Source organism: Elgaria multicarinata, chromosome 13 (assembly GCF_023053635.1).
Source record: "Elgaria multicarinata webbii isolate HBS135686 ecotype San Diego chromosome 13, rElgMul1.1.pri, whole genome shotgun sequence".
Lineage (NCBI taxonomy): Eukaryota > Metazoa > Chordata > Lepidosauria > Squamata > Anguidae > Elgaria > Elgaria multicarinata.
This window is the reverse complement of record NC_086183.1, coordinates 9,067,034-9,090,404: the sequence shown is the minus strand read 5'-3', so window position 1 is coordinate 9,090,404 and position 23,371 is coordinate 9,067,034. Positions and strand designations below refer to the sequence as shown.

General features: G+C 47.2%; 1 protein-coding gene across 1 annotated transcript in view; it reads right to left on the bottom strand.

Moving 5' to 3' along the window:
- The window catches only part of GRHL3 (grainyhead like transcription factor 3), a 58,377-nt gene that overhangs the window by 14,701 nt on the left and 20,305 nt on the right, over positions 1-23,371 (bottom strand). The window contains exons 2-14 of the mRNA XM_063140812.1: positions 20,109-20,295; positions 19,274-19,326; positions 16,311-16,647; positions 14,668-14,747; positions 12,470-12,623; positions 11,485-11,596; positions 10,276-10,370; positions 8,249-8,407; positions 6,275-6,353; positions 4,010-4,143; positions 2,157-2,194; positions 1,355-1,443; positions 40-125 (exon numbers count right to left, since the gene is read on the bottom strand). Of these exons, the coding sequence (XP_062996882.1) occupies positions 40-125; positions 1,355-1,443; positions 2,157-2,194; positions 4,010-4,143; positions 6,275-6,353; positions 8,249-8,407; positions 10,276-10,370; positions 11,485-11,596; positions 12,470-12,623; positions 14,668-14,747; positions 16,311-16,647; positions 19,274-19,326; positions 20,109-20,295 (1,603 nt within the window). The remainder of the gene's footprint in view (positions 1-39; positions 126-1,354; positions 1,444-2,156; positions 2,195-4,009; positions 4,144-6,274; positions 6,354-8,248; positions 8,408-10,275; positions 10,371-11,484; positions 11,597-12,469; positions 12,624-14,667; positions 14,748-16,310; positions 16,648-19,273; positions 19,327-20,108; positions 20,296-23,371) is intronic.

Here is a 23,371-nt window from a genome sequence, read left to right as displayed (position 1 = left end):
AATTTTACGAAGCAGAAGAATAAGTGAGAGGAAACTCACCGCATTCCTCAGGCCTTTGAGGTCTGGCGTCTTCAGCATGAGCGCGTCGAAAACCTCCTCCGATTCCCTCCGCACGTAGAGCAAGACTGAAAGGCAGAAAAGACAGACGTCATGCCTGGGTTTGGCCCTCGAGGTTTGGACAGGTGTAAAATGAAGCCCCTTCCCGGGGGAAGAATGCAGAACCCCCCTCTTTTCCCATTCTGCTGGGCCAGGTTTCTGAGGGCCTTTGGGCAAGACACCCTCCATGGGACCTCCTCTCAGGTAGTCCACCTTCTGGCCACCATTCTGCTGGGCCAGGTTTCTGAGGGCCTTTGGGCAAGACACCCTCCATGGGACCTCCTCTCAGGTAGTCCACCTTCTGGCCACCATTCTGCTGGGCCAGGTTTCTGAGGGCCTTTGGGCAAGACACCCTCCATGGGACCTCCTCTCAGGTAGTCCACCTTCTGGCCACCATTCTGCTGGGCCAGGTTTCTGAGGGCCTTTGGGCAAGACACCCTCCATGGGACCTTCTCTCAGGTAGTCCACCTTCTGGCCACCATTCTGCTGGGCCAGGTTTCTGAGGGCCTTTGGGCAAGACACCCTCCATGGGACCTCCTCTCAGGTAGTCCACCTTCTGGCCACCATTCTGCTGGGCCAGGTTTCTGAGGGCCTTTGGGCAAGACACCCTCCATGGGACCTCCTCTCAGGTAGTCCACCTTCTGGCCACCATTCTGCTGGGCCAGGTTTCTGAGGGCCTTTGGGCAAGACACCCTCCATGGGACCTTCTCTCAGGTAGTCCACCTTCTGGCCACCATTCTGCTGGGCCAGGTTTCTGAGGGCCTTTGGGCAAGACACCCTCCATGGGACCTCCTCTTAGGTAGTCCACCTTCTGGCCACCATCTGCACTTGGTCCTCCTCCTCATTCTCATCACTGCTACCACTTGCTTGACAAGCAGAGGGCCAGGGAGCAAAGTAGGCATCTCTGCTCCTCCTTCTACCGTTGCTCTGGTCCAGAGCAAGAGGCAGGTGACCAAACAAGGCCCCTACCTAGAGCGTGGACCCTTGGCAAGTGCAAGCCAACGCTTGATGCCGGCCCCGGCCAGCCGGTTCTCCTTGATCCCGCCATTTTTCTCAGCTCCGTCTTCATGAGACCTCCAAGTCAACTGATCCTTTCCAGTCCTCGCCTTGAGCCCCATTTCTAACAGGCTCTTCTACTTATTCCCCCCATGTACCATAAGAGCACCCCGAGGCTGTCGCTTCATTGCCTGTCACTTGGCTCTTTTTTGCATGGGGGAGGTGGTGGGAAAGAGGGCCGAATTTCCAGCAGCAAGATTACCTCTTTGGGGGTCCTCTCCTTTGGCTTGTTTTGATGCTAAGGAATCAAATCCATCAGGGAAAGAAGGGCAGCTCCGCTTTAAAGGCAACCTGAGTGAGGAAAAGCAGAGATCAGAAGATACCACGGCAGGCAGCAATAATCAGAAAGAACATGCACATTCCCCAAACAGCTGAAATGTCAGTAAGACTGTTGTGCTCTTTAAAATAATAATAATAATAATAATAATAATAATAATAATAATAATAATAATACCAGGGCTTCCATATATTTCAATGGAACTTATGCCGAAAAATGTTTGGGTGGTTACGACCCATCTATTTTCTTCTGTGCCACTCTTAATGGCACCCCAAGTCCAGTGCTCCACCTTGCCTAATGGTAGAAACACCTATGATGCTGAGAATTCTCTGTTAGAGATCCCCGGGCCTGTAGCCAGACTCAATTTTTTTTAGAAACAAATAATTTTAAAAGAGTTTACAATTTTGTCTTTAAAAGGTCTGCAAGCCAGATGAATTGCCCCCTTACCTCCCCGCTCCCTCCCGCTAACTGTTAGGCTGACTATGGGCCTAGAGATCCCCAACCATTCCCTTAAATGAGGAGTCTTCAAACTTTCTGCATTTCGGAGAAGCTCTTGGGGGCACATTCTGTGGTAAGTGGGACCGAGGACAAAAGTGGGCTGAGGTTCAAGATGGTAGGGAAGGATGAATGCACAACAAATGCCTCATGTAGAAAAGCCCTTCGTGTCCAAGGATATTTTGGGCAGGTGAGCCAAAGGAAATCACCCACACCCAAACCCCCTACGTACCTGCTAGGGTCATGTGGAACACCAGCAGTGGGTAACACCTGTTGGAGAAGAGACAAGAGAGACATGATTTAGAGGACGTTCTCTTCAAGGAGGATGCAGACAAGCTGGAGGGGGTTCAGAGGAGGGCAACGAGGATGATCAGGGGTCTAGAAACAAAGTCCTATGAGGAGAGACTGAAAGAAATGGGCATGTTTAGCCAGGAGAAGAGAAGATTGAGGGGAGACATGATAGCACTCTTCAAATACTTGGAAGGTTGTCACACAGAGGAGGGGCAGGATCTCTTCTCAATCCTCCCAGAGTGCAGGACAAGGAATAACAGGCTCAAATTACAGGAAGCCAGATTCCGGCTGGACATCAGGAAAAACTTCCTGACTGTAAGAGCAGAATGGCAATGGAACCAATGACCTAGGGGGGCAGTGGGCTCTCCCACACTAGAGGCCTTCAAGAGGCAGCTGAAGAGCCATCTGTCAGGTAGGCTTTAAGGTGGGTTCCTGCATCGAACAGGGGGTTGGACTCGATGGCCTTATAGGCCCCTTCCAACTCTACGATTCTATGGCATAAAAAGTGGCTCCACATCTTGGCACAACTGGCCCCTGAGGAGCAAACCCTGTGGTATTCAGACCTCATAAATTGTTCCACAGGATCACATCCATTGCTGATCAACTCATCGGTTTAAACCCTGAGCGACTATTTCAACCTTCCCCAAACTAGCGCTCTTCAGATGTGTTGTACTGCAACTCCCAGAATTCCCAGCCAGGGCTCATATGAACAATTAAAGGGGCATATTCATTAGATCCACATGTCAAAGACACAAACCCTTTCGCTTTAAAAAAGGAAAAAGAAAAAAAAGAAGAGTGTGTGCAACTGACGTGTACTGCTAACATTGCTACGGTTATTAAGGGGTTTAAAGCAACTACATAAAAATTAAACAGCAATCCCGCGACAAATTCACTTGACTTCCCCAGGCCTTGAATCCAGAAGAGGTTGGTAGCTCCCAAGGTTGAATAGCTCCTTTAGAGCACTGATTGAAACACGGAGCGGATTCACCACCCCACTGACACTGGAGCCACCAGCTTCCCCTGGTTGATCTACTCCTCAGAGTCCTGAGCGTCCGTCGTTGCCAACGCCAGGGGCGTGCATGTACATATGCGTGAAGAACCATGAAAAACCTAAAAGCCTTCGCACCACTGCGAGCTAAAAGTAAATGAAGAGGGACTACTGATTTGGGATGATCTGTGGCAGGGTGCAAATTAATTGAAGAATGCATTTAAATCGAGATGATTTGAATGAGGAATTAATTGGTTGGCTCTGACTTCTATAAAATCCAAATAAATAAATCCTAGTAATTAATTCCGATTTTGCCTATATAGATATAAATCACCATATGCAAAAGTACACCAAATGGCTTTACAGGGGAGGTTGGATAAATCCCTGGAGGAGAAGGCTATCAATGGCTACTAGTCCTGTTGGCTCTGTGCTACCTCCAGTATCAAATGCAGCAAGCCTGTGTGCACCAGTTGCTGGGGAACATGGGTGGGAGGATGCTGTTGCACCCGTGTCCTGCCTTGTTGGTCCCTGGCCGACAGCTGGTTGGCCACTGTGGGAACAGAGTGCTGGACTAGATGGACCCTCGGTCTGATCCAGCCTCAGGGCTCTTCTGATGTTCTTATTGCGGCTGGGGACCTCAAACCTTTTAAGTGCCTAGCAACACCCCCGGATTGGGTCTAAAAGTTGTCAGACAACAGCACTGGAAGCTTCATTCCATTCCAGCACTACCAAGACGGGTTGAACTTTTGAAGATCCTGATGCAGAAAGCCGCTTTGATAGAGGTGTGACGCCATAAAGGGACTTACCGTTCCACATCTCTGGAGGTTTGAGAAATGGACGTTTGGAATAAACAGGACAGGCTGCGTTTCCAAGTCAGCCTCTGGCTTGAGGTATGTGATTTCGTTGCCTCTGAAGCCTGAAACCAAACAGCTTTTCAGACCTGGAAGGCAGAAATGAAAGTTCTTTTCCCACCATGTTTGCTACCGGAGGCTTAACAAGAGGTGCGGAGGAGAGGCAGAGGTGCTCCGTGTCATCCCTGCCCCACGGCGTTGGTGTGACTAAGGGCCAAAAGAGACAAGGCAGGACAGCCTTGGATACGGCAGCTTTTCCCAACCTGATGCCCTCCAGATGTTTTGACTACAACTCCCAGCATCCCCCAGCCAGCATGGGGAAGGCTAGTATAGGAGATTTGTGACTGGGCTCCCAACTTTTTCTTTGGTAAAAAGCCACTGCTTTGCAAAAGGTGAATTTTGGATCATGGCCATGGCTCTAGAGGAATTTTTTTTTAGAAAAAACAAACAAAACCATTTTCTCTGCCCTGTTTCCTGGAGCAAAACACTTCTGCCCCATACCTGCCCCCAAGCTATTATTTGGATCAGGTTACAAAATCGGAAATCAATTTTTAGAAAAATCACATTGAAAGCGAACACCATTGAAACAGAGCAGCCGTGACTGATGCAATCAGTTCCCCTAAAATCTTTTGATATAAAAAGGCCTTTGAGAGGCTATTTAACAGAAAGGGGACTGAGTGGTTTGTGTAGGGAGTTATAGAAACTTCCCAGATCTTAGTCTTAGCAAGAATGATTGATTGTCTCTGTAGACAACTAAAAAGAAAAAGAGAGAGAGAGAGAGAGGGAGAGAGAGAGAGAGAGAGAGAGAGAGAGGGAGAGAGAGACTCTAGAATAAGCCAGAAGCACATTTGTCTCATCAACAGCATCATAATTTCTAGAGTGCTTTCCATATTTAGGTGCCACACAGAGATCCAAATTAAGACGCTTGTCCTCTGCTCAGGCGCACACATGATTAGACGAACAAGAGAAAAGGAGTGGAGGAGGATGGTAGAAGATTGAAATCACTTTGAAGAGGCATCTGAAAAGGGCCACATCCTTCCATGTGAAGCTGCCTGTCCACTGAGAGCACCTTTGGATTCTCCTCTTTGCACTTTTGGAAGTTCAGAAGGTGCTGACTGGAGGGACCGCCTCTGCAGTTGCGCTGCCCAGACTGTGGGACTTGCACCCTAGACTTGTGCACTTGGCCTCCTCACAGCTATCTTAGGCCTCCCTCAAGAGAGCCAGTGGAGCTGTACATACAACACACTGAACCATGGGTTGTTTGTTGAACTGCGGGTTAGCAGGTTGTCTGAACCCAGGGCAGTTTCCACAGGCAGGCTTGTTCAGCATGCAGTGTGGCTTGTTAAACCACCCTGAGCAACCCAACAACAAACCGTGGGTTCTGAAGACAGCTTGTTCAAGAAAAATAAGCCACACTGCATGTGGAAAATGTCCTGGGTTCAGGCAACACCATAACCCAAGTTTCAACAACAACCCACACTCAACCACTGAGTGTGGGTTAGCGTGTTTTCCAAACCCAGGCACTGTGATGTAGTGTTGCACTGGGACTTGGAAGACCTGGATTCAAGTCCCCACTTGGCCATGAAACTCACTGGGTGACTTCGGGCCAGTCACTGACTTTCAGCCTAACCTACCTCACAAGGTTGTTGTGAGGATAGAATGGAGAGGAGGAACAGGACCATGTACACTGCCCTGGGCTTCTTGGAGGAAAAGACGGAGTATACTTGTAACAAAGAAATAAACAAACGTCCATCTCACCTTCCTCATAAGCTTTTAAAGGCATTTCGATCTTGTAACTGGTTTCAGCCTCTATTTTTCTTTTTTTCCATCTTGCTGCTCGTTCCCTCTGCTATCTTTTGTAGTTTTTATTGGTGTTTTTATTTGACATGTGACTTATTATGCTTTGAATATAGATTTGTTTTGTAAGCTTCCTGGAGGGCATGTGTTAGGGTGTAAATCCCATAATAAGTAAATAAATAAAATAAGTGAAGAGGTGCACTTTTGAAACAGGTCTTTAAATCCAGTTGGGGCCAGGCTAGTCTGGCCTGACCAGGCCTCTTGCTGGAGTGAAGATAATGCAAACATCCCAGGAGCCCTGGATCCTGTGGCCAGTGACTAGGAGCAGACGCCCCTGGCCTCGGTCCTACGATCATAGCGCCTTCCCCTGATGGCAGTGTTTCCAAATGGGCCGCCCCAGCTCACCCAGCCCCTTCTACGCACCGTTATTATTGGCGTCCAGGCATTTCCCCTTCCTCCTGAACTGCTTGCGTTCATCATCTCGCATCTTCCTCTCTGCTCCCTGGAAGGGAAGGGAAAGGGGTGGTCAGCCGCAGCCCCGCTATCTGTGGCTGCCCTGAGCGTGGAGGCCGTTTCCCACTAGGCAAGTGCCCCCGCTTACAAGGCAGGCAGGCAGGGTCCATGCAGAGGGCGGAGAGCCTCTGGACATCAGGAGCCCTGGGAGACTGGTCACAAAACACAAGGCACAAACGCTGGGGCGTTCCTGGTTTGTGAAGGAATTTCAGGGGGGCAGAAGACCCAGGCAGGTTTTATCTCCAGTGCAACATCCCCCAACCCCCAAAGAGCTGTGCCTTGCTTTCCTTCTAAGGAGCGAGTGACCACGGCTCTTTTATATAGGAGAATGGAATGGGGCTCAGGAACACCTCCTGCCCGTGGGCATTCAGTGCCGGAGGCAGAAGGTAGGTTTTCCAGCCGCTTCCCTGCCAATACATTGACTTTCAAATTATAGCCCTTTTAACCATTTCTCGGTTACCCTAAAGAAGAAGGAATGTTGGCAGCTGGCTTGTATATGTACAGGGCATTTTGCATAGGCAACAACTGAAAGAGAGAGAGAGAGAGGTCTCTGCCCCAAGGAGCTTACAATCCAAATGTAAGCATTTATCTTAGAACCAAATTAGACATAGGAGCCAAATCAGGCATAACATTAGTTATATGAATGCAATTAATTCGTCCTTTCCTAACATTTCCCTGGTGTGGCCTCAGGTCAGACATCCCCCATTTCAAAGTTCTGAAAGTTTCGGGAGTGAGAAAACAGCCAAGCTGAACCAGCCACTAAGGGCCAAGTTCGATGTGATATGAATTGTGAATGAAACTGATGTGCACGCTTTATCTATATCTCTAGTATGGAGGCTTCCCTCCTGATGCAAAAAGACGCTTCAGGGGAGCCATTGTTGTTGGCTGGCAAGGGAGGGAAACATGTGATCCTCCAGATTTTGCTGGGACTACAACTCCCATCAGCCCTAACCTGCATAGCCAATGGTGAGGGATAATAGGAATTGCAGTCCAACAGTATCTGGAGGGGTCACAAGTTGTCTACCCTTGGGTGAAACTCTCCCTTCTCCAGCTGCTGCAGTCTGGGCCCTGCAATTATTTTTTTAAAAAAACACACACCACACAACTGCGCATTGATTGCATTCATCTTGTAGACATCATGTCTGGTTCGGCCCTCAGCAAAAGGCTACAGAACATGGAACGCCCCTCTAGACTAAAATCATGTTCCGATTCTAGAACATTTTTACTCATAAACACACATCTGAGGCAGCCTGGATCAAGCTCTTCACTAATTTCCACCTGAACTCTTGCACAGCTTAGAAAAAAGATCCCATTCATATTAATGGGAGCTTTTTTCTACATTTAAATTGCCATACAGGGATGGGCATGATTTTTGATGGATGCAAGGAAGGTAAGGTTAATTCTTCCTTGCCCAGCTGCCCCCCCCCCAATTCCAAAAATCCCACCCTGCGCAGCAATTATGCTTTCAAAAACGGTTCCACCGGCCCTAATGGGACCTTTCTCCCACTCTAAGCTTGCTTGTCCCAATGTAACCCTATGCGGCAGGGTTTTGCTATTTTATTGTTTTACTCTGTACAGCACCATGTACACTGATTGTGCTAAATAATCATAATCATAATCATAATCATAATCATAATCATAATCATAATAATCCAAAGGCACCGCAGACTGGAAGTTTCTCACTCTTGGCATAGTTTTCACCTTCCTCAGAGCCAAACTCTACATCTAGCAGTTCATCTCTTGCAAAGCTCCTCTGAAAAGGTGATGCCTTTGTTTTAGAAGCTTCAGATGTGACTTTTGGCTGAACCGCCAGCCCCAAGCATTTTGGGGGAGTCTTCCCCCACCAGCCTCTGCAGAAAGCTTGCTAAAAAGGCTTCACTCTACCTTATCGCAGAATATTTTGATCTGACAGACAGCTCGGTGGACAAGCCGGTTTGTCCCAGTGCTGAAGTCGTAAGTATCTATTTGGAGATTCAAAGGGACGCCCTTCACACCCTTCTGGGAGGAGAAGTCTGTGCTCAAGCAGTTCACTCCAATAAACACCTGCAAGGAAGAACAGGGAGGACGCATGATGCAGTGGCAGCCATGGCACTGGTCTGAAAAGGTGCACGGAATCCCAGCAGACGCAAGACCGCTGGGATGGTGTCATTATAGGATGTGCTACACTCAGGGGAGCATCTGCATTGTGAATGCAGAAGCAGCAGTGGCGGAAGTGGACGGGTGAGGTCAAAAGAGATGGAAGCAGCGTTGAATTTATATATTGCTAGAGTTCAAGAAAGAAGCTGTGGAAGGGAGCCCCATTGCTGGGGGGGGGGGGGCGCTTGCTCTTAGTGAAAGGGATGCGCTCTGCATATGCTCAGAGGTGCCTCTTTTTATACAAATGTTGCCAGTGTGTGTGTGTGTGTGTGTGTATACATACATATATCCGTACACACACACACACACACACTTTTATAATTTAATTCTGAAGCAAGTAAAATCACTCTCCAAGGTGGGCAAATTGTGGCCCTCCAGATGTCTTGGCCTACAGTTCCCATGATCCCTCACTGCTGGCTATGCTGGCTAAGGATGATGGGAGTTGTGACCCTCCAGATGTTTTGGCCTCCAAGTTGCCAAACTATTGCAGCACTAGCCTGGAAGTGATTTCAGCAGGCCTGTAGAAGAGGAGGCCTTAAGAACCTCAGAGCAGCTGGGCTGGATCAGATCAAAGGCTCATCTCTAGCCCAGCGTTCTTTTCCCCCACTGGCCAACCAAATGCTCCCACGGGAAGCCAAGAAGCAGGGTGTGGATGCCAGAGCAGCCTCCGCCTTTTGAGAGGCATACGGCCTGCGATCCTGGGTTTAATATATACCGCCATGCAGAGCCTTAACCTCCGTGAGGACTAGAGTGCTATCCTCCAAGTCTTGCTCAGAGTTTAGGGGCACAGTGTGATAGGTGGAAGGAACTAGAAAGAGGGCTCTTCTCGCTCTCCCTCTGGCACCTCCGCCTTCAGCAGCCCCAGGCCAGAACCTTTCTGGTAACTAACACCTAACCTATGTGGCCCAGAGGATGATATGCATGCCTGGAATATTTCTAGGGAGGGGGAGGGGAGAAGAAGAAGTTGCCTTGCTGTTTTGAAACCTCGCAGTTATTTTATAGAAAAAGAAAGAGAAAAAAGGCCACGGGTGCCATTGGGCTAAAAAGAAAGAAAGAAAGAAAGAAAGAAAGAAAGAAAGAAAGAAAGAAAGAAAGAAAGAGGGCCTGCTGAAACCTCAGAACAAAAAAAATTAAGGTTGTACTCCTATACATGGTTACCTGGGAGTAACCCTTATTCAGCTCAATGGGACTTCCAAGCAGACATGCATACAGTGGAGGCTGGTGGCTCCGATTTCGGCGGGGCTGTGAATCCATTCTGGGTTTCAGTCAGAGCCAGCCAGAATTCTAAAGGAGCTCTCCAAAGTGACAAATCTATTTTGAGGATGCGGATCAGCACCTTGGATGGCTCTTTTATAGATCTGGCTGGTCTGAGCGAAACCCAGAATGGATTCACAGCCCCACCAAAATCAGAGCCACCAGCCTCCACTGCACCCATAGGATTTCTGACCACTGTAGACAACTCTGGGAGACTTTTTGGCTGAAAGGTGGGTTAAAACTGTACACAATGGCACTTACTTCTGAGTAGGCCTGTACAGAATTGTATTCTACTTGCATATGAGTGATTTCAACCTTCCTTTTCCCCCCTTTAAGAATCCTGGGAACTGTAGCTCTTTGTGACAGGTTAGGGACCTCTAAAGGATTTCTCAGCACCCTTTGCCAAACTCCACGTCCCAGGGTGCTTTGGGGGATGCCAGAGCAGTTGAACACCTATAAAACGGCTATAGGGTTGCAGTATAGAGATAGGAATTGCACCTTTTGCATGGTTCAGATCATACCTTTGCTTCCTCAGCAATGTTCCAGACAAAAGACAAGGCGTTGTAAGCCACCTCCTCGATATGCTGCACGGTGTTGAAATTTTCTTTACAGTCAGCTGGAAGGCACAAAACAGGCAGTTACTCTTCAATTGCTCAATTAGAATTTGTTGAGTTAAGTAACTACCATCATTTTGAAGATTTGTGATCCAGACGGGCCCTGTCTTTGTATGCATAGTGGAGAAAGGAAAGTGTGTGTGTGTAGATTCCTTCTGCTGGCTGCCCCGCAGTTCTCATGCACTGACACTCCAAAGCAGCTCTGTTTGCACGTAATGGCGGCAAATTGCGGGTTAATTAAATTGCACACGCCATGAATGAGCTGCTTCCGATTTTGATATGCAACCTCTGATTGCCTGATCGTAAGGTGCTTCATAATGTGGGAACCCAGATACTGTGGGTTATTTGTGGTTTAAACAGCCCAAAGTTAACCTAAGAACTAACCGTAGGTTAACTTTGGATTGTTTAATGTGGGTTCTTTGTGTAATTAACCCATAATTTGCCACCATTATCTGCAAACTAGGTCAGTGGCTTTAGAGGGCTGCTGTTAAAAAAAGGCAGATGAAAGCATCCATTTGCCACGATTGTCTATAGATAGCCAGTGACATCACTCTATCTCAGGAATCTCTATGGTGAAAGCCTTCTTGGAATTTACCTTCCGTGGCAAATTTGTGTGGCAACCCACTCAGTTCAATATCGAAAGTGTTGGTAAGGACTGCAGTGAGGCCCCTAGAACCAGGGTATCAACCCCCTTTCAGTCCAAAAGTTGTGTTAAATTTTGGGAAAAACTCTTGGGCTGTATTCCAGTGATGGGCAAGGCTAAAGGCAAAATGAGTGGGGGCAAAATACAACTGCCCCCCCCCGGCAGCAAATTTTAACTTTAAAGGCCTTACTGCCAGTAGCTAAGTGTTAAGAAAAGCATTTCAATTTTTTAGATTGAGGGGAAAACCGGCAAAAACGAGGAACACCGAACAATTGGCGGTCATGGGAAAGAGGGTAGGGCTAGAAGAAGGGGGGTTGACCATAGGGGAACCCCAAGGGGCAAACTGGGACTGCCCAGATTTGGCCCACAGGCCAGAGGTTCAACACCCCTGTCCTAGAAGAAAAGGCATTCACTGTTATCAATTTTCTTCCCCTCCTAGAAAAGAAACCGCATAACGTCTCCGTTTTCCGTACCAACATCGATGACCCTCTGCTTGGCTGTGGGTTGGCGGGAGTGCCAGTGCTTCCAGAACTTCAGCTGCTCCATTGGAATCTTTTCATTGTCAAAAACTACCATCACAACACTCTGGGAAAAAGGAGAAAAGCGAAAATAAGACCTCAGAGAAACGACATGCAGTGTTCGTCGTTAAATTCATTTGCAAAATCAAATTTGGCTCCGGGTAATGCTAGATTTACCAGTTTCTGAAACTGCCATAACTATTGGTTATAAAATAGCTCTGGCTTCAGAACACCAAAAAAAGGGATGAAAAAGAATTTACTCTCTGTTTAGTTTCAATAAGAATTCACGAAAATTCATTAAGTTCTCTATCGTCAGGACAAAAAGAATTTAAGATTTTTAAAAAATGAATGTGGGAGGAATGGAAAAGGATGGATTCGTCCAGCCAGGCCCAGGGTTCTGATTTGGGGTTTGAATCCCTACCTATTTAATCATGTTAGTGCTTAATTTAGGGTTTCTGCCTCTTTTTTTTTCCTTACAGGTTCCTCATCTACAATTGCATGGCAGGCAGGTACATCACGGCCCTCTCCATGCTGGGGACAGCTGTAGCATTCAATTTGGCGGGGGCAGATTGCATTTCAGTTCGTTTTGATAAGAATTTACCAAAATTCACAAAGTTCGTCATAAACCTGAGACTGTGAAGGCCTGGGGAAAAATTGAAAAATTGGAATGGGCAGGGGGTGGGGACTGGAAATCCCTGGGGGAAGGGAAGATCTTTCTTCAGCTTTTTCAAAAATCCCTGGGAAATTCCACCCCTTGCCCAAATTTTCCAAAAATCCCTGAAGAGAAAAACTTGACCTTTTTCAGCAGTAGCAACAGCAGCAACCACTGCCTCCATCTTGGCCACTCAATCTATTCTGGGAGGTTTTTTCCCCCAAGGCCTAGGCCTCTGTAGCCATCATCTCAGCTGTTTGGGTGTGAGGTTCTCAGACTGTCGCTTACCTTCACTTTATTTGAGGTCAAGTGTAAACATTTGGCGTCTCCGACGGTCCTCAGCGTGACTGGGTAGAACTGTCCTTTGTTGAGGTAGGCCATGGGTGAATCTCCTGATTTGATGTGAATAGCTTTAGGGGATCCCAACGTGTATTCAAAGTCACTTGAATGGAACCATCAAGAAAAAAGAAAGACAGTAAATAAACACACAGTTGAGAAATACCTTTACTAGGAGCAACCAAAATCCAGAAAAAATGTGTAAGCTTTCGAGTTCTCCAGAACTCTTCTAGAGGAAAGATGTTATAAAAAGCAGGTTGGCAGAAGTAGGGTGTTAGTGGTGGAGAGACTCTGGCTATTGAACACCTCTGAGTACAATATCCAGTCAGCCTCCCCACCACGCACACTCCTATTCCACTCTTAGCTGCCGTCTACATACCACTAACATGCATTTTGCGGCATCTTGTCTGATGAAGAGATCTGGAGATCTCAAAAGCTTGCCCAGTTTTGGTGATTTTGATCCCCCTGCCTCACCTCTATTTGAGAGCACCAGAATGTGGCAAGTGTATCACCCCCATACAAGTAGCTTGCACACTCAGTACCTCATGCTGGACACTAGTGATCACTTGAAGAGAAAGCACTTTTCACATACAAATTACAACTAAATCATAAACTAGAAATGAAGATGAGACCATATCCCTAAGTAGGCCTGCTCGGATGTCAATACCATCAAAATTAATAGGATCAACTTCAGAGAAGGAACGTTCACTTCGGTTCTGAGAGTTAATGTGAAGTATATCATTCTCTGCTTCAGGATTTTCGCATGTGGGTCAACGCTTGCTTCTCCTCAGAATTTTGTATTTCGTCCCCTCTGGGCCTTCCTCCCAATATTTTTTTTTAACCACACACTACGCTCAGCGGCAATTTTCTACTAGTCCTGCTCCAATGCTAGAAATGAGCCTGAGGGGAAGAGGATTGCTTGAAGGAACAAAACCCAGCAAAGTAAAGGAGAGAGGGTCCGGGTTTCGCTTCCCTCACCCACATGCTCCATTTTATGTCACACACACGCACACAGATCCAATTTATGAATGGAGCAGACTCGTGGGTAAAATACACATGGCCAGCCACACCTTGCTTGGCCCTCTGGCTGTGTGCAGACAACTATTTGTGAGAAGCAACATGAGTAGCTTTGCCTTTACCGCAATGCTAACACGAGGCCTAGTGGTGCTTCAAGCGCTTAATAACCACGCAGCTATAATGAAGGGGAGCCACGTTTAGGACGGCTTCCCTGCCTAGGGACAACCAGCTATTTCAAGCCTCCTCTAATACACTTCATTTACAGTGTCGAAGGGTGGAGAGGATGTGGTAGGAAGGAACGCATTGGGCGACCGCTTTCGCCCTGGCACCGACGGAACTCCTGGGCCGGCAAGAGGAAATGCCGCCCGTGACACGTCCCTTCTTCAACACAGCTGGTGTCGTGTAGTGAGAGGGTGCTGGTCTTAGAATCAATCCCTGCTCAGCCGCAAAGCTTGGGCCAGTCAGCACCTCTCAGCCTGACACATCTGGCAGTTGTGAGGATAAAAAGAAGGGGACCGTACTTCACGGGATGTTGAATTTCTTTCCGCCTCAGAGTCAAATTTCATTACAGAGATTCTTGGGGAAGAGGGGGGAAGGGGGGCTTCCCAGCAGTGGGCGGAGATTAATGGCAAAAGGGGCAAAAAATACCAGCCTATTTTGGTATGAAGCACTTGTTGCCAGCAACTATGGCCTTAGCTAGACCTAAGGTTTATCCCAGGATCGTCCCGGGGTTTTCCCTGCCTGCTCCCGGTGTCCCCTGTGTGTCATTTACCTGAACAGGGACGATCCCGGGATAAACCTTAGGTCTAGCTAAGGCCTAAGACTTAGGAGAGGCATTTCAAGGTTTTAGATTGTGGGGAAATCTGCAGAAAAAGCTAGGACACCACTAAATGATCAATGGGTGTGGGAAAAGGAGTACCATCAGGGGAAGGAGCATGGCCATCCGGGAAAACCCGGAGACTGGATTGGGATCACAGGCAAGCTAGGTTTAGCCTCTGGGCTTAGGTTCTGCAGCCCGATGTACACCATTGCTGATGTCCTGGGAGGAAGTGTGGGATAAAGACTTAATCTAATCATGATTTTTGCCTACGTTTTGGGGGTTAAGCAGCACTTGAGAAAGCCGTAGCAGTTACCTCTTGGCGTCATTGACAGAATAGCCCTCCGAACACGGTGCTTCCGTCTGGGACTTCAGGATATCAGTGAAGATCAGTGACTGTAGAAACACAAAATCGGAACAGTTCTATATGAACCTTTTTGTATTCAAACTCTTCCCAGGAAATACAGCTTACTCAACATCCCAAAGGTTTGTCCTGTTCCTTTTGGAACCAAGCCAAATAAACCGCCCCAAACGTTCTGACTTTGGGGACGGCTCACACTGGAAGGTCTCCCCAGCATTTCATCAACATGCAGAAATTTAGCAGGTGACATTTTGGCTGGGACGGAGATAAAACTGCTAAGAAAAAGCTTCAGCCGCTTAGCTGTGCCAGGCTGGTTTTCAACAAGTACACCGGCAGAGTCAATAAAAGAAAATGGAACTATTCCCTACTCTCAATCCACTGACTTTAGTCAAGGTCACAGGATCAGGCCTTGAAGAAGAGACACAATGCTGGAGTCCAGCTCTTCAATAATATTTTCCCGGCCAGCCTTCAGAGCAAACTCCAGGGAACAGAGGGAGCCCAGATGGTGATGGGGTCAATTTATGAACATGGTATCAGTGTTGCCACATCCCAAAACTCTTCCTGGTCAACCGCTTCCCAATAACCTCAGGAGTATATAGGGAACCACAGCAGGCTTCCTTTTCCTGCTTTGGGTACAAAGCAAAACATCTGAATAATGGGAGCCAAACGAAATGTGGGAACAGGGACACAGCAGCTGACTTGGGAGGGGCCGTGGCTCAGTGGCTGAGCACCCGGCTTTGCATGCAGACGGTCGCAGGTTCGACCCCCGGCATCTCCAGGTAGGGCAGGAAAAACTCCTGCCTGAAATCCTGGAGAGCTGCTGCTGCCAGCCAGTGTCAACAACACTGGGTCAGATGGACCAAGGGTCTGACCCAGTATAAGGTTCCTATGCTCTTATGACCGTACCCCCCCCCCCCACTAGTCCAGAAGCCTGTGAGAACTCTGTCACTTGGACTGGGAGATCTCCCCTTGACTCCTGTTAGCTTTGTCATTCCATAGTCTTTACAATACTACCGTGTGTGTGAGTGTATATACACAAAATGGTGGTCCACTGGGGGCAGATGGGAATAGTGGGTGAGACGGCGATTGCTGGGAGATGGACATGGCCTAAGTCTCCTTCTGCTCTTATTTTTCAACTATTGGCTGCTCTGCATCTGCCCAGTGGACGGCCTGGCCCTGATGGGATGGGAAAAGGTTGATTTCGCAATCAGCCATAGAAGATGAACAACACGATTAAGCTACGTACAAGGAGAGATGATTTAAGGAAGCCGAAGGAGAGAATATCACAAAGGAGGGAATGTCACAAAGTCCTTCCAGTGAAACAACACTCCTTTCTGCTGAATCTCCAGGACGGCTAACTGAGTTTGTAAGGGGCACGCCCTCTGCACGCCTAATTAGTGCAATTTGGGCTGCTCCCATTTATATCATACATGTCACATCCTGCATAGAGATGGGCAGAACCACACAGTTTTGCTCTAGAAAGGTTTTGGCAGGCTTGAATGATTGAGCCTGCGTTCCGCCAAACCTTTCCAGATTGGATTTCTTGCTGCACAGCATCATGTCTTGATACAGCGCCATCCAGGCGGCCCTTCACTGACCTCTTGAGGGTCTTCCTTGAATGTGCTGTCCGGCTGCCACCTCTGCTGTGGTGGAGCCACATGGATCGAATCAAAGAGGGAATTGAGCGAGCCGTTGTCATACATGTCCCCCGGCGTTATCATATAGTTCTCAGGATTGGTCTCCAGTTTGCTGGTGCCGGGAGGCAGGGCGGGTGGCTTGTGAGGCGAAGGGATGCCCTCCAAACTTAAGCCATTCTTCTTGGGCAGGTCGGAATACTCTTGGTTCATGGAAACGTTTTCGGCCAGGAGCTTCATGAGATGAGCAGAGCTTTCAAAGGAGGAAATGTCTGGCTCATAGTCCATTCCGTGGCAGTGCCTAGAGGGGAAGAAGAAGTCAGGCAAAGGGACTTAATGATGGAAGACAGACAGGCAACTTTACTACACACCTGGACCTATTTGCAACGTGGTAGGTTAACATGGTAAGCATGTCGCTCAGACTACCCCGGGGAACTTGGTCATTATTATCCTGCCTAACGGCAAGGAGAATGTTACCACTGATAGGTCCTTTAGAGTTCTGACTGAAACCTGGAGGAGATTCACCACCCCACTGCCATCAGAGCCACCAGCCTCCACTGGATGAATCACCAACACAGCTCCCCGCACAACTAGTTGTCACTGGGACCACAGCACACAAGGAGGGCTCCTCTCGTTCCTCTCCAGCCGCCATCAAGTTCAGGTTCTTATAATCGTTTCTGGCACGGCCAGGTCACTGGGCCAACTGAGTACTCTCCAAGGTTTTTTGAGTGTCCTCACCTTCTCCCTTGAATTGGGCCTGCTAGAAACCATGGTACCCATTACAATGTCCAGACAGGACATTATACAGCAGTGCCTCTCCCACAATGCAAGTATCTCTCCCAATCCAATGTCCCAGCTGCATTGTCCTGCAGGGCCAGACTATTTTGCACCCTAGGCAAGGTGAGCTGCACCCCCCACCCCAAAACTGCCAACTTCGATTCAGCTGTTCAAGAAGAGTTTCTGAACTATTATATTCTTCTATTATGTTTTTTTCTTAAAACAGCTAATTTGTATAAAACTGTGACCCTTAAAGGGCAGTACTGCGCCCCGCTGAGGTCCTCACCCTAGGCAGCTGCCTAGTTGGCCTAACGGTAGCGCCGGCCCTGTTGTCCTACCTTCTAGCTTGTCCGCTCCTGCTGGTCATTTCCTAACTTCTTTATGTAAGGAGAATATTCCATATATACTTTAAAGAATACAAACCCAGCTTTCTGAGCGGTACTCAAGGGACAACTGTATACCTCAACGTTACAACCCCTTCCAAGAACGAAGCAAAACAAGAGTCAATCCATCAGTCCCAAGCAAGGAAAAGGTTAATCCAAGCCCTTTCCCTCCCCGCCTCCCGCCGTAGCCATTGTGGGATCGGGTGTATGCGTGTGTGTGAGGGAGCACCAAGGCTTTATGAGCCCACTGCTGGGGCAGTGGGCAAGAAATGGAAGTGTTATCACATAGTTCAGGGGTACACAGAGTCCAGGAATTGGGACTGAACTGAGAGATACCAACGGACTGTTTACTTATTTTGGGGAGAGTTATCTGAAAGGCATGGAAGCCAAGGAGGATGAAAGGGAGAACATGGCTCATTTTGGAAGCAGTTGAAACAGAAGCAGGCTTATCACCTTTACACTAAGTGCAGAAAGACCACAGGGAGGCCGTCCCTCGGAGTTCTCTCTGTACTTTGCTAGCACCAGCAAGGGGGACACGGGGTGAAATTCAACACACACACACACACACACACACACACACACCCAGGCCACAGTAAAGGAAATGGGAGGGAAGAGAGAATCATATTCTGGAGCCCCACACATATTTATTTATTTAATTAATGTATTACATATGCATACTGCACAACAGCCTAGGTTCTCTTGACAGTTTACAACTAAAACCATGAAATCCAATTTAAAACTTTAAAATCACATAAAACCAGAATAAATTCACCCATACAGATCAGTGCTCCAGGATCTGCTGCACCCATTCTCTATGTTTTCCAAGCCCTGTTCCAAGGGATGGGTCATAGGATGACCATAAGGAAAGGAGGACTGGGCTCCTGTACCTTTAGCAGTTGAATAGAAAAGGGAATTTCAGCAGGTGTCATTTGTAGGCATGCAGCACCTGGTGAAATCCTCTCTCTTCCTCACAACAGTTAAAGCTGCAGGAGCCCGGTCAAGAGGGCAGGGTTCTTGCAGCTTTAACAGTAGTGATGACGAGGGAATTTCGCCAGGTACTGCATGCCTACGAATGACACCCGCTGAAATTCTCTTTTCTATGCAACTGTTAAAGATACAGGAGACCGGTCCTCCTTGTCAAATGGTCACCCTTCTGGGTCACATCCTGGCCCCAGTATACTAGAGACCACTTTCACCACTACAGTCCACCCCCACCCTCTTCAAGGTGGATTGGGAATGTTCTCTTAATCACACTGTCGATGCACCAGATCAGATCTGAAAGGCAGTGCCGAGAGGCATTCTCAACGCTGGCCCGCTCAGCTGGGGAATTCTCTTCGCCTGGAGACCTGCCAAAATCAGGGCTGCTACATCTTCCAGAAGCAGACTGCATTTTTTAAAAAAATCAGTCTGGCTTTGTGTGGCCCAGAAAGGATAGAATAGTGTAATACGTTTCACCATCTCCCAAGCCCTTGGGATGGGGTAGGAAAGAAGTCCAATGAACCAAGAAGGTTTCCTGTTGCCCCGGTACTGTGATGAAATCACCCTTCATGTCATCCAGCCCTGCACTGTCCCAGAAATGGACTGCCGTGTGTTCTGATCTGATAACAGAATCTGGATCCCCAACCCACCTCGCTTTTTACTAGAAAAACCCAGAACCCTTTGCAATGTAGGTTTCGGTGTGGCCCCCATTGGTAACTCAGTAACTCGGAAGTTGCTCAGAGTCAAGCCCATTGCGCTTGCACAAAAAGGGACCGCGCTGTTTCTCACCTTTTGCTGAGTTCACTGCGTCCTGTTGTTCCAGGTGGAAGGACCCTCTTTTCCTTTGGGACCCGCCAAGGGTGGAGGGGGAAAAAAAGAAAGAAACATTGATCCATTTGGTGGAGGGGCTATGCTTTCATTTCTCCACCTTCTTCTCAATGCCAGCGCTCACTAAAACACACACACACACACACTCAGAGCAACTCCTGCCATTCCCATCCCAGAAAAGGTGTCAAACAAAGCTCAAGAGCCCACAGCTCTTGTGAGGGATAATTAGTTCTAACATCCCATTGAGATTAGGGGGATGGTTGTAGACAACCACACATCAGCTTGATTTGCAGCTAACGACAACCCAGAGTATGGGTTGATTATGGGTTGTTGTTGAATCGTGGGTTGTCATTTCGTGCGAACCCTGCACTATGGTTTAACTATGGATTGTTAACCACAAACAACCCCCGGAAGAGAACCCATGGTTTGTTGTTGGATTGTGAACTTGGAGTTGTTCATGGTTAACAACCTATAGTTAAACCATAGTGCAGGGTTTGCAGGCAATGACAACCCACAATTCAATAACCAATGATGCAACAACAATCCGTACTCAACCTGTACTCTGGGTGGTTGTTATGTGCAACCAAGTCACCTTTACCTGAGGTGTGAAGTTGTCCTTGTCCTCATCCGTTGGCTAAATGTTAAGGACAACCACGTTACCTTGGGATAAGAGCAGTAATTCTGAGGTAATTTGGTCACATTCATGGACTTTTAGTTTGTGAAAACCTGAAAAGTTTGACAGCCCATGTTAAGCCATTCTATCGCCTGACGTTGTTACGCCGGCTGCTTTTCATACCATGTAATAGTCATAGAGGAGACTCAGGGCAGCCACACTGTCGTCATCTCCGTTAACCCTCATCATAGCCTTGGTGGCTGCTGTCAGGGGGTTCTCCAGGTAGGTCTTCCAAGCTTCATCTTCGTTCACATAGGGGCATTTCTGGAAGCCCATCCCATCATTCTTCAGGAGGCACACGGACCTGAAACTGGATGGAAAGAGGAAGGGGGAATGTTGATCACCAAGACGTTTCCAGGGGAAGTTTACTCAGAGGTGCGCTTCTGTTGTCGTTGGAAAATGTCTGAGCATGCACTTGGGGTCAGAGACGGAGGGCATGTCTACACCTAGGGAGGGAGGGGGGTCTTGCAATATGCTGACTGCAAGATCCTCCCCCTGGGTTCACACGCAGCGCGCAATATCTAGGGAGGAAGCAAGATGTCGCACCCGCCATTTTTTTTAAAAAAAGGCAGGAGCTGGAGCGAACTTGCGCTCTAGCGAAAAAGTAAGTAAAAAAAAGCAAAAAAGCCCTAACCCCACTCCCCACCCACCCCCAATGTCCCTGGACTCCCCTGTCCTGGCTCCTTCCCTCTGCTGACCCCCGCTACTTGTGGGGAGGAGGGAAGAAGATGGGATGGATGCCCACACCACCCACGGTTTTTGGGATAGTCCCGGGAAAACAGTGTCTGCAGATATCCCGGGGAAATGGAGGAATCGTCCCTACCTGCTCAGGGACGATCCAGGGACAATCCCCGGGATAAAGACTGGTGTAGACATGCCCAAAGAAATGAATGCGCTGATGAAAGGAGGGACCGTGTTTCGGTGTCCTCTTTACAGAGGACCGTCCTCTATTTGAAGAGATGCCCTGCCCAGTTCAGGGATGAAGAAGTGTAAGAACTGCCTGTACATCTGCATTTAACACCTGAACAGGCAGGCACATGCCTGGCCCCAGTCTTCCACACTATGGTGAGATTTTTGATTTTATTTTACTTTACTTTATTGTGTTACATTTCTGTACCACCCAATAGCCAAAGCTCTCCAGGTGGTTCACAACAGTTAAAACCACAAACCACAGAGATGTGCTGTAACTTTGCATCTACACATCTAAATTGGAATATGCAAATTGGTATTCTCTTTTGGTGATTTATTGGTGGCCACCTAACCCATGTTGTCAATGCTGTGTTCTCTCCTCCTCCTCCCCTTTTCCTGCATTTCCTCACAGGCAAAGATCATGTAATTTGTTGTGTTTTAATTGTTGCAATGTATAATTGTGAGCTACCCTAGGATTTCAAACTGAATGGAAGTGTGAGATTTATTTAAATAAAGTTAACAAACCAAGATCATAACTATTATTTATTTTTATTTATTTACAATATTTATACACCGCTCCCCATTCGAAATTTCAAAGCCGTGTACAAGATAAAATAAAATAAAATCAGAATAAAAACACATTGAAAATAGATTTCTAAAAGAAGTTCTGGCGCCTGGGAAACTGGGGTTGTTTTTGGTTTTGGTTTTTAAATGTAGGGGTTAGTAAATATTTCTGTCCTGCCTTTCAGTAAAACAACAAGTCAGTTCACAACAAAAATGTAAAGCGTTAATTTAAAACAAACACCACCAACAAAAATGAGGAAAACAACAATTAAAACAGCTGTAAGGAGGAGACCAACCATAAAACCATCAAAAACAATAAATAGATAGATAAATAAATAGTGTATTAACATATCATTTATGAAAATCTGGGGAAATCAAAATAATCTTCATCTGGAAATAAACATATAATCAAGCAGGCACAAGCAAACTGTCTTTGAATTTCACAATTAGTGTGCCAATACCAGAAAGGCCCTACCTCCACTTGCCGCCCACCTAAATTCTTACAGCTAGAGCAAAGCATCTGATAAAGCCCTTAATGATGGGCAGATTCAGCTGGAAGTAGGTGATCCTTAGATACCCTGGTTTCAAGCTGCATGAGTCAAAACCAGCACCTTGAATTGCGCCCGGATACAAACATAAGGGCGAGTACTGATGAGACATTCAAGCAGATTTTACAATTCACTAGTTCGAAGTTTCCAGGGATTCTTTTGTGAATTATTTGGGGCTTTTTATTTTTAAAAGGAAGGGTGCAATAGTCTTAAACATCATATTTAAAAATGTCAAATTACAAGCCAATATTAAAAACTCTATGACCTGGTTTGCATGTCATGACAACCCAGAGTGTGGGTTGAATATCGGTTGCCATTGAATCACAGGTTCTTATTGAATCGTGGGTTTATTTATTTATTTATTTATTTATTACTGTTATGTGAGAACCCTGCATTTTAGTATGGGTTTTTAACCACAAAGAATCCAGAGTTTACAACCCAACAACAAACAATGGGTGCTCTTCCTGGGTTGTTTGTGGTTAACAACCCATAGTTAAACCATAGTGCAGTATTCACACGTAATGACAACCCACTTGCAAATCAGGCCTGCATGTGAGAACAAGCTCGGAGAGTGGGCAGGTAAAGGGTTCACCTTCCAACAGAGCAACTAGTCTCACTTTGGGAGATTCCAGGTGGAGGTTTCCTAGTGCTATAAATTATGAGGCAATGCAGCTTTTCAGCTTTTTCACCTTAATGGGTAAGACAAAAGAAGTGATGCGAAAGACGAGGACATCTGGATCTCCCCGTAACATTCAGTAAATGAAGCAGGGCAGTAGCGCAATAATAACCTCATTTCGAAGCACCCTTTGTATGGAGCACCTAAAAAGTCCATTAGACGCAGTAGCAGAGAAGTCTCAGTTTGCACAAGCCATGTCTTCTGAGTTTGGGTGGGTGGGGGACACTGATGGTGCCTTGCCCAAAGACCCCCAAAATCTAGCATTTTGTACATGTGATTGGCTTTTCGAAGGAGCTACAGGGACAGGAATGAGAAACTCCACCAGGGCTACGTTTTGGAACATGTCCTTAGGCAGTAAAGGGTTACCAGGTTCTGGAGTGACTCTGCCCACCCAAGCTGGCCACTGGCTCTCCTCAACCGGAAAGGACTATAGCACTTCCTGTTCCAGCTGGGATTTTGTCTGGACAATGACAGATTTTACTCCCTCTTTGCTGGTTCTCTGGTTCGGATCCCCTGGTAAGATGGACACTTATGTATCGTGAAGAAGAAACGCATCACCAAAAAAAAAAAAAAAAAAAAAAGGGGGGGGGGACAGTGATTGGCATAAAATTAATACATGCTAATTGAAGTTTAGATGTAAATTTAGAAATCATTAGCATTCAAATAGAAATACACCTCGCCCTAGCTTA